The sequence below is a fragment of the Halichoerus grypus genome, chromosome 7, assembly GCF_964656455.1.
Source record: "Halichoerus grypus chromosome 7, mHalGry1.hap1.1, whole genome shotgun sequence".
Classification (NCBI taxonomy): domain Eukaryota; kingdom Metazoa; phylum Chordata; class Mammalia; order Carnivora; family Phocidae; genus Halichoerus; species Halichoerus grypus.
The window spans coordinates 36,737,572-36,753,153 of NC_135718.1; the positions used below are offsets into that span (position 1 = coordinate 36,737,572).

At 35.3% G+C, this 15,582-nt stretch overlaps 1 protein-coding gene across 2 annotated transcripts in view; it reads left to right on the top strand.

Annotated features, from left to right (window-relative positions):
- The window catches only part of BMS1 (BMS1 ribosome biogenesis factor), a 43,253-nt gene that overhangs the window by 12,340 nt on the left and 15,331 nt on the right, over positions 1 to 15,582 (top strand). For both annotated transcript variants that reach the window (XM_036084685.2, XM_078077403.1), the window contains exons 9-13: positions 95 to 234; positions 1,516 to 2,261; positions 2,472 to 2,573; positions 3,842 to 3,999; positions 8,918 to 8,999. In XM_036084685.2, the coding sequence (XP_035940578.1) occupies positions 95 to 234; positions 1,516 to 2,261; positions 2,472 to 2,573; positions 3,842 to 3,999; positions 8,918 to 8,999 (1,228 nt within the window). The remainder of the gene's footprint in view (positions 1 to 94; positions 235 to 1,515; positions 2,262 to 2,471; positions 2,574 to 3,841; positions 4,000 to 8,917; positions 9,000 to 15,582) is intronic.

Here is a 15,582-nt window from a genome sequence, read left to right on the forward strand (position 1 = left end):
TTAGGATAATTTTGAGAAACTGATTGAAACCAGTATGTGGCTCTTCCGAATTCTTGTGTGTTCCTCACTTTCCCTTTCTTGGTGGCCTTGACAGGACGAGGTGAGGCCCACTCATGAACTGGTACAAAGTCTCATTTCCACCCATTCCACTATCGATGCCAAGATGGCTTCAAGTAGAGTGACACTTTTTTCGGATTCCAAACCACTGGGGTCAGAGGATATAGATAATCAAGGGTAAGTTTGCCATTTTTTTGTTTTTCATAAAAAAATATTATATTACAGAAGATTATATCACCTATCATTCTGCCATCAATACACCTTTTGGTGGGATTCATTCCAGGTTTTTTTGCTTTGCTATATATATACATATGTTTCTGAGGGCTTTTCAGTTATGTGACCTTACATGGAGGTATTCTTGAAATATTATACAGGATTCAGTTTTTAGCAAACCCAGAATATTCCTCAGATATCACAAAATGTTTTCTATAGGTTGCTTTTGATTCTTAGGAGACCTGAGGCCACTTGGCTTTCTTTTAGTGGCCAAATACTAGTATAAGCAGAGTAAGGAAGCTTGTTCAGGTGGTTGTTGAGAAGCTACATATCTTATCTCTTAAAGTTTTCCTTAGACTGTGTTGTAGTATGTCCTGGGTCAGTATCCACTAATGTGTAGCTTATTTGAATTATTTTTAGTCTGGGTTGGGAATTTGTATATCTTATACATAATGAGTGTTTTGGTTTTATTTAGTGATTTATGTGTGATTCCCAATAAAAATCAGTCTGAAAATGATTGAAATTATCTAGTTTATAATTTATTATAAATGTATACAAAGGAAAATTTTTTGGAAAAATTTATCTGCTGCCCTCTAATTAGCAGATGGTATAGATGATAGTTAAGTACAGTATTCTTAATATATTAGCTGGCATTCTTTAACAGGAAGCTCTTAACTTCCACCCCTTTATTTTAATATCACTGTTGACTAATTGACTTTTTAAAAAATTCCATTTGTTTTTATCCTATTACTATCATTCTTTCTGTTGCCTAGATTATCCCTTCATTCTGTCTCCTGTGTCCTTTTGGCACTTCCCTATTAGCCTTTGAGCATTTCCTGACTTTATGACACAACAGGATGTTCCAGGCTTAACTTTGTATTTTCCTGGCTTTGGATCTGGAATCAGTCATTTAAGGATCATCTATTTCAAGCTTGGAAATGATCAGTCTTCTAAAATATTGATCAAACACTCACTTCCCTTTAGAGCAATTTTTCCCTAATGTTAGACTTTTTGTTTTTTAAAGGTTACCTCTTTATAAGTTCTTTGGAAGAAAGGTGTTAGGGAATTGTGCTTGAGTTTGCTCAGTATCTCTCCCAGTATTTATCAAATCATTTCTTTCTATGCTATGTTATTTAAAACCATTCCTTGATATTATCTTCTGTTTGCCTAAGTATTGACTTGCCATGTCTAGAGTAGCCAGTTACTGTACAAATTGAGTTATTTTGCATTTACTTGGTCATATAGGCAGTGGATGCCAAAAGAGGAAAAGCAGATGGATTTGAAAACTGGCCGAGTGCGTCGGAAAGCCATTTTTGGAGATGAAGATGAGTCTGGAGATAGTGATGACGAAGATGATGAAGAAATGTCTGAAGGTGACAGGTTGGACGATAGCTCTAGTGATGATGAAACAGAAGAGGAGGCAGATGCCGAAATGACGAATACGGTGTATGCGACGGGCAGACGTGTCAAACGGCAGAGACTCGAGGAGATGGAAGAAGACCTCGAGGTGGACTTGCCAGCATTTGCTGACAGTGATGATGATCTCGAGAGGAGCTCAGAGGAAGAAGGAGAAGCAGAGGAAGCTGGTGGAAGCAGTGAAGAAGACGACTCCCCTTCAGGAGAGAGGGTTATTTCAGAATCTAAAGTTGTTGGAGACAGTAGTAAAGCAGGACTTGTACAAACTAATGGTTTGAGTAACAGCTTGAATTTGGAGAAAGCAGCCCTCACCACTTCAGATTCAGGCCATTGCACAGCTGAAGAGGCATTTGCATCTGAAGATGAAACTGAAGAAAGCTCCTGTCTCAGTACAGAGGATGAGGATTCAGAAAATGAAGAGGTTATTAGAAAAAAGTTTCCAGAGTCTTTTCAAGTGACCGGTGGTCAGAGACTGGGGTCAGAGAACTTAACTGATGAGACCAGTGATGTGGAAGACTTACTCAAAGAGGAAGAAGATTACAAGGAAGAAAACAACTATTCCACAGAAACTTCAGGTATGCTTAAATTTAGTGTAACTGTTGTTATAAACTTGGCACTGGAAATGTTCTACAAATAGAATGTCTACATTTGGGAGTCTGCTGTTTTGGAGATTTTGTTAACTTTTCAAATATTGCACTCAAGGATTTGAGGATGAATGAGCAGTGAGCTCAAGGCAGAAAGGACAGATAAACACACTTAACCTGTGTTGGTGTTGGTCCTTCCAGGCGCCCTCAAGTGGAAGGAAGACCTTTCCAGGAAGGCAGCTGAGGCCTTTCTGAGGCAGCAACAGGCAACTCCAAACCTTCGAAAGCTTATTTATGGCACAGGTAAGAGAGCTCTGGTTCAGATCTAGAAACGTTTTAGTTTCTTAGACCATTTTCTGGAAGGGAGATGAGGAAATTGGTTGGAGGATTTGGGTGGTACTTTTGAAATCCATATGATATCGTTGGCTGTCGTAGTTTATATGTAGCAGATGTTTTTAATCATCAGCTCATGGGTTTGCCATAGAACTTTTGACGAGAATACTCTCCATTATGTCATTTTATATCCTCTATCCAAAGTCCTTCAGGACATTTTTTTGGGTAGAATTTAGTGCCAGAAAAGAACAAAGTGGTGCATTTTATATTGGGGTCCCAGTTACTATGTGATTAGAACAAGGCCAAAGGAGTATATGGGAGCTAGGAGCATTGAATCAAAAGGTTGGTGTGTGCTGATTTCCATTCGGGTTTTGCCTAAGTACTCTTTTTTTTTTTTTTATGTTATGTTAATCACCATACATTACATCATTAGTTTTTGATGTAGTGTTCCATGATTCATTGTTTGCATATAACACCCAGTGCTCTTTAATACCCATCACCAGGCTAACCCATCCTCCCACCCCCCTCCCCTCTAGAACCCTCAGTTTGTTTTTCAGAGTCCATCGTCTCTCATGGTTCGTCTCCCCCTCTGATTCCCCCCACTTCACTCTTCCCCTCCTGCTATCTTCTTCTTCTTCTTTTTTTTTTTAACATATATTGTATTATTTGTTTCAGAGGTACAGATCTGTGATTCAACAGTCTTTCACAATTCACAGCGCTCACCATAGCACATACCCTCCCCAATGTCTATCACCCAGCCACCCCATCCCTCCCACCCCCCACCACTCCAGCAACCCTTAGTTTGTTTCCTGAGATTAAGAATTCCTCTTATCAGTGAGGTCATATGATACATGCCTTTCTCTGATTGACTTATTTCGCTCAGCGTAACACCCTCCAGTTCCATCCACGTCGTTGCAAATTTGCCTAAGTACTCTTAGTGATTAGAGACTCAGCAGTCTTCAAGAGGAACTCTTTATGCTAATTAAAAGCTCTGCCTTTAAATGTCCCTTTCTTTCCATAACCCACAGCGTTCTGTCTCCTCCCTGAACTCTTTGCTGCTTTTTTGTAGGAGGGCCTAGGTCCTCCAGACACATTGAGCAGTAGTTCCCTGGCCTTTTCTCTTTCTGTAGCTGATGCACTCAGGGACACCACCATACCTACCACAAACAGGGACCCATAGTCCCAGGTCCTTTAGGGTGAAGATTTGTTCTCACTTTTTCATCATGGGGTCTCTTTAGTGACAGAGGATAATGAAAAAGAAGATGGTGATACCAGGGAAGAACTTGGAGGGTTGTTTCGTGTCAGCCAGCCTTCAAGAGAGTGTAAACATAAGCTTGACTCTTTGGACTGCTCCAGATTTCATGTGGAGGCACCCCATGATTGGGATTTAGAAGAGGTAAGGCTGAATATGAATCTATGTTTCACTTCTGAGGCAATTAGGGAATTGTTCTAAAAGAAGATTATGTGATTTCAGTATTTCCTGCCTGTTACTAGCTTTTCATTTTTGTGAGATAATAGGACATTCCCCCAGATATTGGACTGCATCCTAAGCAATAATGTGTTTTGAGTTTAGGCAGACTCTGTGCATGTGTTATGGAGAAATGGAAAATGGATAGTAGTGTTAATCTTTATTTTGAAGCATTGCACATAATTTTTCATATATTTGAAATATTTTGTGTTTTATAACTAGGATATACCTCATGTCCCTGAGTTAACATTTATAATTTCTACTGTTTGTAAACAAAAAAATCCATGATACTGGTAAATTTTCTTCCCCTGCTCACCACTCTTCAGTCACACTGGAGTTCATTGAGTTCTCAAACTTGCCAGGCTTAATACCATCTTAGACTTCTTGCCCCTCAGTTTTCTCTTCTGGAATGTTCTGACGTTCTTAAGGCTGGCTTCTTTTGATCATTCAGTTTTGCTTAAATATCACTCCTTAGGCCTGATCACTATCATATTACTTAATTTAATTCACTGAGTAGCACTTAAGCACTTTATGAGATTTTAGGTAACTTTTTTTTGCAGTAAAATTTCATACAGATTATAGAAAACCACATAAAAACAACAGTTTAAAGTAATGGATTACTAGGTGAGGACCCATGTAACCACTGTGTGTCCATCCCAGTCATAGTCCTGTCCTCCCTGCAGAAGGAACCATGACTCTTATGGTAATCATTTCCTACTTTTCTTCATAATTTCATCCTCCAAGTTTGTACTATACGTTAGTTTTATCAGATTTTGGGGGGGTTAGTTTTCACTCTGCCTTTTCAGTCTCTTAATCTACAGTCCCCTCCATCCATCTCTTTTTTTCCCATATATTTTATTTGTTTAAGAAACTGTTTGATGTGTAGAGTTTCTCATATTCTGGTTTTTCTGGATTGCATTGCATCCTTCTGTGCAGTTTATCAGGCTCCTCTCTTCTGTATTTCCTGTAAAATGGTGCAGAGCAATACCAATAGAACTGTCTGTGATGATGGAAATGATCTATCGATCATTGAGCTGTCCAGTGTGGCTACTTGTGTCTCTTGAGTACTTTAAGTGTAGCTAGTGAGACAGAAGAACTACATTTTTAATTTAATTTTAGTTTTATTTAATCTTAATTCATTAGAATTTAAATAACCATGTGGTTGTAGCTACCGTATGGACAGCACATCTAGAAACTTGATTAGATTTAGGTTTGATTTTTTTTTTTTTTTTGGGGGGGAAGACAGCTTCCTAAATGGTGGCACATAAAATCATCTTATGATGTTAAAATCTGTTGATCCTCAATGCCTAGATCCATTAACTTATTAAGGATGTAAAATGGTGAGATTCTGTTCAAATTGCTCTTTATTTATTATCTGGAATACTTCTATAAAGAAAACTTCCCCTCATCAACTATTTGGTTACTTAGTTCCATATAAGTAGGATAAATACTTGATTCTTTTTATTAGTTTTCAGAATGATTCTCCAAATGTGACTTTTTCTTTTTTAAGTATCATTTTGAACTCACAGACTTTAATATTGAGTGTTTCCTTCCACTGAACTTGTCATCCTTATGGATACTCCTATTATCCCATTTCTGGCCAGTGGGAGTCTCTTTAAGTTGGTTCCTAAATTCTTTTGACATGATCCTAATAGTCTTTGATTGCTTCTTTGCCATCTGATATGATGAGGTATTCCAGGATCATCTTCTACATTTCTGATGCCAGACTAGGAAGCAGCTATAAGAAGTCCTGATTTCTTTTAGTACAAAATGGTATTTCAGCATCACAATCTAGGCATAGGAGTACACACTGCTATGGACTGGTCATTGTTTCTAGGCCTTTCAGTGACCAAAGCTAGAATTCATACAGTTATTTCCAATTCAGATTCAGAACTGCAGAGTTCTTATTTAACCTCTTTTATTTTACTTTTTTATCTCTGTTTTTCCACTGGGGAATTAATTCCGTTTGACTTTCAAGATGATGAAATTAGAATCACTCATTTGCTTTACCCCACTTATGTACAAAATAGTGTCAGAATAACATTATGCATGTTACTATTAATATGATTACTGAAAACAGAGTTTTTCCCCCTCATATGTTCCCCCATTTTCTCTTTCCAAAAGTGGCTACACAGGTTTACATTCCCACCAGCAGTGTATGTGGTTTCTGATTTCTCTACATCCTTACCAACACTTGTTATTACTATTATTATTATTATTATAGCCATTCTGTTGGTGTGAAGTAGTATCTTATTATAGTTTTGATTTGCTTTTCTCTGATAGCTAATGATATTGGGCACCTTTTCATGTGCTTACTGGCCATTTGAAGAAATGTCTATTCATATGGTTTGCCCATTTTAAAAATTGTGTTTTTTTTGTCATCGAGTTGTAAGAGTTGTTTATATATTCAATTTGTCAGATATATGATTTACAAATATTTTCTCTCATTCTGTAGGTTGTCTTTAAAGTGCAAAATTAAAATTTTTTTTAAAAGATTTTATTTATTTATTAGAGAGAGAGTGTGTGAGAGACAGCATGAGCGGGGTTGGGGAGCTAGAGGGGCAGAGGGAGAGGGATAAGAAGTCTCCCCACTGAGCAGGGAGCCAAGTGTGGGGCTCGATCCCAGGACCCTGGCATCATGACCTGAGCCGAAGGCAAACGTTTAACCGACTGAGCCACCCAGGCGCCCCAACAAAGTTCTAAATTTTAATGAGGTTTAACTTATTTATATTTCTGTTATTTCTGTGTTTGGTATCATATCTAAGAAACCATTGCCAAATCGGAGATCATGACGCTTCACTCTTACGTTTTCATCTAATAGTTTTATAGTTCTTACATTTAGGTCATTGATCCATTTCAAGTTAATTTTAGTATTTGGTATGAGATAAGTTCAACTTCATTCTTTTGCCTGTAGATATCCAATTGTCCTAGCACCATTTGTTGAAAAGACTGTTCTTTCCCCATTGCCTTGTCTTGGCACCCTGAATGAAAATCACTTGACCATAGATACATGGGTTTATTTATGAACTCTTAATTATATTTCACTGACATATCTTTCTTTATGCTAATACCTTACTGTTTGATTACTATTGCTTTGTAGTAAGTTTTGAAATGGGAAAATGTGAGTCCTCCAGCTTTGTTCTTCTTTTTTAAGATTGTTTTACCTATCTGGATCCCTTGGGTTTTCTGTATTGTAGGATCAGCTTTTTCATTTCTCCAAAGAGGCCAGTTGGGATTTTAATAGGGATTGTGTTGAATCTGTAGATCACTTTGGATGGTATTGATATCTTAACAATATTAAGTCTTCTGTTCCATTAACATGGGATGCCTTTCCATTTATTTAGATCTTTCATTTCTTTCAGGAACGTTTTGTAGTTATCAGAGTATAAGCTTTGCACTTCTTTTATTGAACTTATTTCCAGTATTTTATTGTTTTCAGTGCCATTGTAAAAGGAACTGTTTTTTCAATTTTATATTTGGATTGTTCGTTGTTAGTGTATAGAAATAAAATTTATTGTTGTATATTGATCTAGTATTTTGCAACCTTGCTAAACTCATTTATTCCGAAAGTTTTTCAATGGATCCCTAGAATTTTCTATATACAAGACCATATCACTTATGAGTAGAGGTAGTTTTCCTTTCTAAACTAGATGCCTTTATTTCAATTTCTTGCCTAATTGTCCTGGCTAGAATGTCTAGTACAGTGTTGAATAGAAGTGGTGAGAGGAGACAGCCTTGTCTTACTCCTGATCTTAGGGGGAAAGTTCTCTATTTTAACCATTTAGTATGATGCTAGCTGTGGGTTTTTTATGGATGCTGTTTATCAGGTTAAGGAAGTTCCCTTCTACTCTTGGTTTGTTTAGTGTTTTTATCATAGAGGGTCTATTTTTTAATTTTTTGGTCTTTGGTTCCCCTAAGTCAATTGTTAATTTTCGTGAAAGAAGTAAGGATTTTCTTCTAACAGTCTGCCATCCTTCAGTTGCCTACGAAGCTTCTTGGCATAGAGCAGATGTTTAGTAAATATTTAGTGAGTGATTATAGGCATGAAGAAATGAGTAAATGAACAGATTTGCTTTGCATCTATTGTAATCATGCTAGCCTCAAAGCTGCTCTTTGAGAGTGAGGTTGTATATGAAAAACATGATTCATGACCAAAATGTGATTGAGGTGTAAGCCAGGACCTATCTGAAGATTTCTGTAAGTGTGCTTTTAAGGCCTTGGCAGTGAATGACATGAGCTGTCCTAGGTCAGTTTCCCCAGGAAAGAGATTCTGAAAGAGAGAGTTGTGTACAGGTTTTACTCTATATTTAAGGGGGGCACCCAGCATCTGCTACATGTATATACTAGATGATCTAGCAGGTCTGAGACTGAGAACTTCATCAGTACTTTCTGCCCGATCGTGCTTATCCAGGACATTTAGCCTTTGTCAGAAAATTATCATTGGTCAAGTAATTAAATTTTCAAATAGCCACAATAAGTCTGGATTAACAAATAGTAAAACCAACTTTCTAAATGCTGTCTAACTGCATTGCCTTAGGAATACTAATAATCTTTGAAAATCAGTTGCTTTAGTAAATACGTTTGTTTACTTATGAAGTCAGTGAGCTAATAGTACCTCCCCATCCACTGCTTAATGTTACGACATTTAAGTTTTTATCTCTATGGTTATACTATCTACATCAAAGATTAACATATCTCATATGTCTAGTTGGAATGAGAATTTCCAAAAAAAATGTGTCTTGAAAAGTATTTAAAGGTAAGTTGTCACCTACTACTGTTTCTTAATTTCAATTGTTTTGTTGAGTGATTGGAACGTGTCAACTAAGTGCTGACTTTTCTGTGTAAGGTTATGAATAGTATCAGAGATTGCTTTGTGACTGGGAAGTGGGAAGAGGATAAAGATGCAGCCAAGATTTTAGCAGAAGATGGTAAGTAAAGGGCCTTATTTTTCAGAGAAGACTGTCTTCTCTATATTTTATTCCATATCTTTAAAAGTTGGAAATAATAGGCAAATGTGAAATGCTTTGGGGAACGCTGACAGAGGAGTTTATGGGTAATACTCTGGTTCCTCTTTTTATGGTGATCTTATTTTCTTCCCCTGGTTAACTGACTTGTTAGAAATGGACCTTAAAGAAAAGTGGGAGGCTTTCCATAAATCTTATCATGTGTTTGTTAAAAATGGATTTTTGTGTGTGTGAAAAATAAACTCAAATAACATATTTTTCTTTTTAATAATGAAGGTGGTATACATTGTAGAACATCTAGAATAAAAAGTCATACCATAACCTCCACCATCTGTTAAAAAACCTTTGTTAATTTTTTGAGTTTAGGGCGCCTGGGTGGCTCAGTTGGTTAAGCGACTGCCTTCGGCTCAGGTCATGATCCTGGAGTCCCAGGATCGAGTCCCGCATCGGGCTCCCTGCTCGGCAGGGAGTCTGCTTCTCCCTCTGACCCTCCTCCCTCTCATGCTCTCTGTCTCTCATTCTCTCTCTCTCAAATAAATAAATAAAACCTTTAAAAAAAAAAAAAAAAAAAAAAAAAAAAAAAATTTTTTGAGTTTATTTATTTCCAGTCATTTACAAATTTTTAAAATTTCTAGTTATAATCCTACTTTATATAAATTGCATCATTAAATTTTTTCAGAGGTTTCATGTTTACGATTTAATTCTCTCGTATCCTAATTCAGTTCACAGTTTCTCATTTAAGCAATTTACCTTGTCCATATTATGAATAACTCTGCACTGGAGCACCTTGAAATAACTCTTGGGTCACATTTTTTATTTTCATAAGTTAGATTCATAAAAGTTAGAATTGTTGAGTCATTTTATGAACCACAACTCCCAAAAGGTTTTTCAGAAAGTCGTTCTTATTTATGTGCCCTTAAGCAGTGTATCTTAGTACTTAACATTTTACTGCTTTCATTCAATATTGAATACTACCCATAAAAAAATGTTATTTTTGGCAATTTGATAAAGAAAATTGTTTCTTTTTATATTTATAACTGGCATTCTTTTGATTACTAGTAAGTGAGAATATTTAAGGTATGTTGGCTATGGCATTTCTTTGCTGAATTCTTTGTGTTTTTTGCTCATTTTTCTAATGGGGTATTAATGTGTTTTTTTACTGATTTGTAAAATTATCCTTTAAAGGATATTTATCCTCTTTCATTGATTGTAAATATTTTTCTTCTTTTAGCTACTCAACTACTTTCTGCCACTATATAGTAGTTTGTACCCTCTAGAACTTTATATAAGTAGAATCATACAGTATGTACTCTTCTAACTTCTACTCAGCATAATTATTTTGAGATATTCCATCCTGTTGCATCTTTGTCCCTTTTTATTGCTGAATAGTTGATTTCTTTTATTAGTGAGTAGTATTCCATTGTATGATGCTCTGCAGTTTGTTTATCTGTTCACCTATTGGTGACATTTAGGTTATTTCTGGGTTTTGGCTCTTGCAAATAAAGCTACTGTGAACATGCTTGCACAAGTTTTTGTATGAGCAACTGCTTTCATTTCTGTTGGGTCCATAACCTCAGAGTGGGCTGAATGGATCATGTGGTAGATGTATGTTTAATTTTTTAAGAAATAGCCAAATTGTTTTCCTAAGTGGTTTTACCATTTTGTATTGCCATTAGCACTTTATGAGATTTCCAGTTATTCCATGTCCTTGCCAATACTTGATACAGTCCGTCTTTTTAGTTTAAATAGTCTTGAGGTATAGAACGATATCTCATGGTTTTCATGTGTATTTTCCTAATGACTGATGATATTGAGCATTTTTGTGTGCTTATTTTCCATCTGTTTCTTCTTTGGTGAAGTGTTTGTCAAATCTCTTGTGCAGTATTTTAATCTATTTAGTTTACTGGAATCCTTTATCACTTGTGATTTTAATTATCCTTGCCTAGTATGTGGTTTGTCTTTTCATATTTTTAACAGTGTCTTTTGCAGAGCAAAAGTTTTTAATTTTGATGAAGGCCAATTTTTTTTTAATGGACTGTGCTTTTGATAATGTATCTGAGAAATCTTTGCCCCTGTCGTGACCCAAGGTTTAGTGTTTTTTCTCTAATAAACTTCCTGTTTTGAGATAACTGTAGACTGAATTAAATTGACATGCATGTGTTAAGACCTAATACAGAGAGATCTCTTGTATATTGTACTGTGTCCCATATAGTACAAGACCACAACCTTTATATTAATGTTGATACCATCCACTGATCTTACGTAGATTTCCCCAGTTTTACTTCTGCTCGTATGTTTTGTCTGTGTGTGTTTAGTTCTATGCTATTTTATCACATGTGTAGGTTTATGTATCTACAAACACTTACAATACAGAACATTTCCATCACCACAGGATACTTTATATTGCTCTTTTTTAAACACATTTAGCTCCTTGCTCTCACCCATCTCCAAGTTCCTACCTGTCAATCACTTATCTGTTTTTCATTTCTATAATGTTATAATTTTTAAGAATGTTAAATAAACGGAATCATACAATATGTAACCCTTTATGATTGATTTTTTCCCCCATTCATCATAATTTCCTAGAGAGGTCCATGAAAGTTGTTGCATGTGACTGTAGTTCATTCCTTTTTATTGCAGAGTAGTGAGTAGTACTCTCTGATATGGATGTAGCAGTTTGTTTAACCATTCACCCACTGAAGTACATCTGGGTTGTTTCCAGTTTTTGGCTATTGAGAATTGAACTGCTATGAACATTTATGTACAGGTTTTTATATAAATATGAACTTCCTATTTTTCTGGGATAAATGCCTAAGAATACATTTGCTGGGTTGTATGGTAATTGCATATTTAGCTTTATAGGAAACTGCCAAAGTAGTTGGGCCTTTTTATATTTCCACCAGTAATATATGAATGATCCAGTTTCTTCATATCCTTGCCAGTATTTGGTGTCCTCACTATTATTTATTTTATCCAGTCTAATAGTGGTATTTCACTGTGGTTTCATTTTATATTTCCCTGATGGCTAATGATGGTGAGCATTTTATCATTTTTGCCACATTTTATTATTTGCAGTGTATTCTTTTATAAAATGTTCATGGATGTCTTTTGCCATGTTTCTTATTGGATTCTTTTTTTAATGTTGAGTATTGGGAGTTCTTTATATATTTTATTCCATTATTGGATATGTGGTTTGCAGATATTTTCTCCTAGTATGTAGCTTGTCTTTTCATTTCTTAATAGGGCCTTTCATAGAGCAAAAGCTTTTAGTTTTGATGAGGTCCAATTTATCATTTTATCATTTTTAGGGATCATGTCAAGTCTAGGAATTGTTTTCTATTCCTAGATCCTGATGATTTTCTCCTATGTTGTTTTCTAAGAATTTTATACTCTTATTTTCTGTTTATGGCAGCAATCTATTTTGATTTTTTTTTAGGGTTTATTTATTTTAGAGAGAGAGAGTGTGCATGCACGCGAGTAGGGGCAGAAGGAGAGAATCTTCAAGCAGACTCTCTGCTGAGTGTGGAGTCTGACATGTGGGGCTCTCACAACCCGTGAGATCAAGACCTGAGCCGAAACCAAGAGTTGGCTGCTTAACTGAGTGAGCCACCCAGGCACGCCTATTTTGATTTCTTTATAAGGTGTGAGGTTTAGGTTAAGGGTTATATTTTTGCCTGAGGTGTATATTCCTCAAGCACTTTTTGTTTCATTGATTTGCTTTTGCACCTTTGTCAAAAATCGGTTAAGCATCTTTGTGTGGGTTTATTGCTGGGTTCTCTCTTGTGTTGCATTGATTCATGTGTCAGGCCTTCCACCCATACCACACTATCTTGGTTACTGTGGTTACATAGTAAACATTAATACTGGGTAGAGTGATTCCTCTCACTTTATTCTTTTTTTTCAAGGTTGTTTTATCCTAGGGCCTGTGACTGCATATAAATGTTAGAATAAGCTTATCTGTATCTACAAAAAAACTGCTGGGATTTTGATGGGAGTTGCATTAAACCTATAGGTCAATTTGGGGAGAATCTTTACTATTTTGAGTATTCTAATCCAGGAGCATTTATTTGTCTTTAATTTCCTTCATCAGTATTTTGTAATATTTGGCATCCTAATGGTGAGTATATTTTGATAAGTTTATACTGAAGTATTTCATTTTCATTGATTTTTATGTGTTTATCTTTTATTTTGCTGAACTCACTTATTAGTTGGGAGGGGATTTTTTTTGGTCTAGATTGCTTGGGATCTTTTACATAGTTGTGTTATCTGCACATAGGAACAGTATTATTTCTTTTCAACCTGTGGCCTTTTATTTTTATTTACTTGTTTATAATCATTTTATTTATTTATTTTTTCATAGTGATAAGTGTACTCTTTAATCCCCATTTCCTCACCTACCTCCTCTCTGGTAACCATCAGTTTGTTCTCTATAGCTAAGAATCTGTTTCTTGGTTTGTCTCTCTTTTTTCCTTTGCTCATTTGTTTTGTTCTTTAAATTCCACATATGAGTGAGATCATATGGTATTTATCTTTCTCTGACTGACTTATTTCGCTTAGTGTTATACTCTAGATCCATCCATGTTGTTGCAGATGGCAAGATTTCATTCTTTTTGATGGCTGAATAATATTCCCTTGTGTGTGTGTGTGTGTGTGTGTGTGTGTGTGTGTGTGTGTGTACATACATATGTATGTATATATATATATACACACACACACCCCCCATCTTCTTTATCCATTTATCTATCAGCGGACACTTGGGCTGCATCTGTAGTTTGGCTATTGAAAATAATGCTGCCATAAACATGGGGGTGCATGTATCCCTTTGAGTCAGTGTTTTTGTATTTCTGGGGTAAATACCCAGTGGTGCAATTATATGTATATGTATATTAAATATATTTATATTTAATTTAAATTTTTTCTTATATAATGACTAGGATTAGTGCTAACAGGAAATCTTGCCTTGTTCCCAGTATTTTTCACTATTATGTATGATGTTAGTTTGGTTTCTCTGTGGATGCTCTTTATGTGCTCCATTCTTCTGTATTCCTGGTATACTGAGAGGTGTTTTATTTTTTTTTTAAATTATGAATGGGTGGTGAATTTTGTAAAATGCCTTTCAGTGTCAGTTGATATGATCATATGAATTTTTTATTCCTTACCCTTTTGATATAGTGGATTACACTGATTAATTTTTGAATTTGGACCAGCTTTGCATACCTGGAATAAATCCCACTTGGTCATGATATATAATTCTTTTTATATGTTGTTGAACTTTATTTGATAGTATTTTGTTAAGGAATTTTGTATCTAAGTTTATAAGAGATACTGGTCTATAGTGTTGTTGGTTTTTTGTTTTGGGGGATTTTTTTTGGTACTGTCTTCATTTAGTTTTGGTGTCAGAGTAATATTGGCTTCATAAAATGATTCCAAAGTATTCCCAATTTTTCTGTTTACTGGAAGAGATTGTGTAGAATTGGAATGTTAATTTTTAAAATGTTTGGTATAATCTCCAGTGAAATGGTCAGGGCCTGGAGATTTCTTTTTTGGGAGCTTATAATGACAAGTTTTATTTCTTTAATGGTTATAGGATAATTTAAATAATTTAGGTTATTTATTCCATCTTGGAATGGATTTCTGAATTTTGCTATCTTACGGTTTTCAAGGAATTTCAAAGCCTTTTGGCAAAGTGAAAGTTTCACTAAGTGCCTTCTCCAAGAAACTAGCTTGGGTATTCTGAGTATAATACTCATAGTATTCATTTAATAACCTTTCAATGGCTGCAGGATCTGTTGTGGTAATCCCATTTCATTCTTGATAATTGGTGATTTGTGTCCTCTTCCTTTTTCTCTTTGTCAGTAGGTTTATTAATTTTGTTGATTTTTTTCAAATAATCAGCTTTTGGTTTCATTGATTTCTGTGTTCCATTTTTTAGTTTTCAATTTTATTGGTTTTTGCTTTTATCTTTATTATTTCTGTTCTTTGCTTGTTTTAGGTTATTTTGTACTTTTCAGTTTTCTTAGATTATTGGTTTGAGACCTTTTCTCATTTCTAATATGAGCATTTAGTGCTGTAAATTGCTTTCTCTGCACTGCTTAGCCGCTCCCCCCAAATTTTCATTCAATTCTATGCATTTTTCTGTTTCCTATGAGACTTCTCTTTGATCCATGCATTATTTAGTGTTTTTTACCTACAAACTACGAAATGTTTAGGAATTTTGTCTTTCTGTTATTGATTTTCAGTTTAATTACATTATATTCTAAGAACATACTCATGATTTCAGATGTTTTACATTTGTTTAGATTTGCTTTACTACCCAGACTGTGCCCTGTCTTGATAGATGTTCTGTGGGTGCTTTAAAAATTGTTTATTCTGCTGTTGTTGGGTATCATGTTCTATATATGTCAGTTAGATTCTGTTGGGTTGGCTGTATTGTTCAAATCTTCTCTATCTTTGCTGATTTTCATACTTAATTTTATCAGTTCCTGAGAGGAGGATATTGAAGTTACGATGTATTATTTTGGACTTAAATATCTCTTTCAGCTCTATC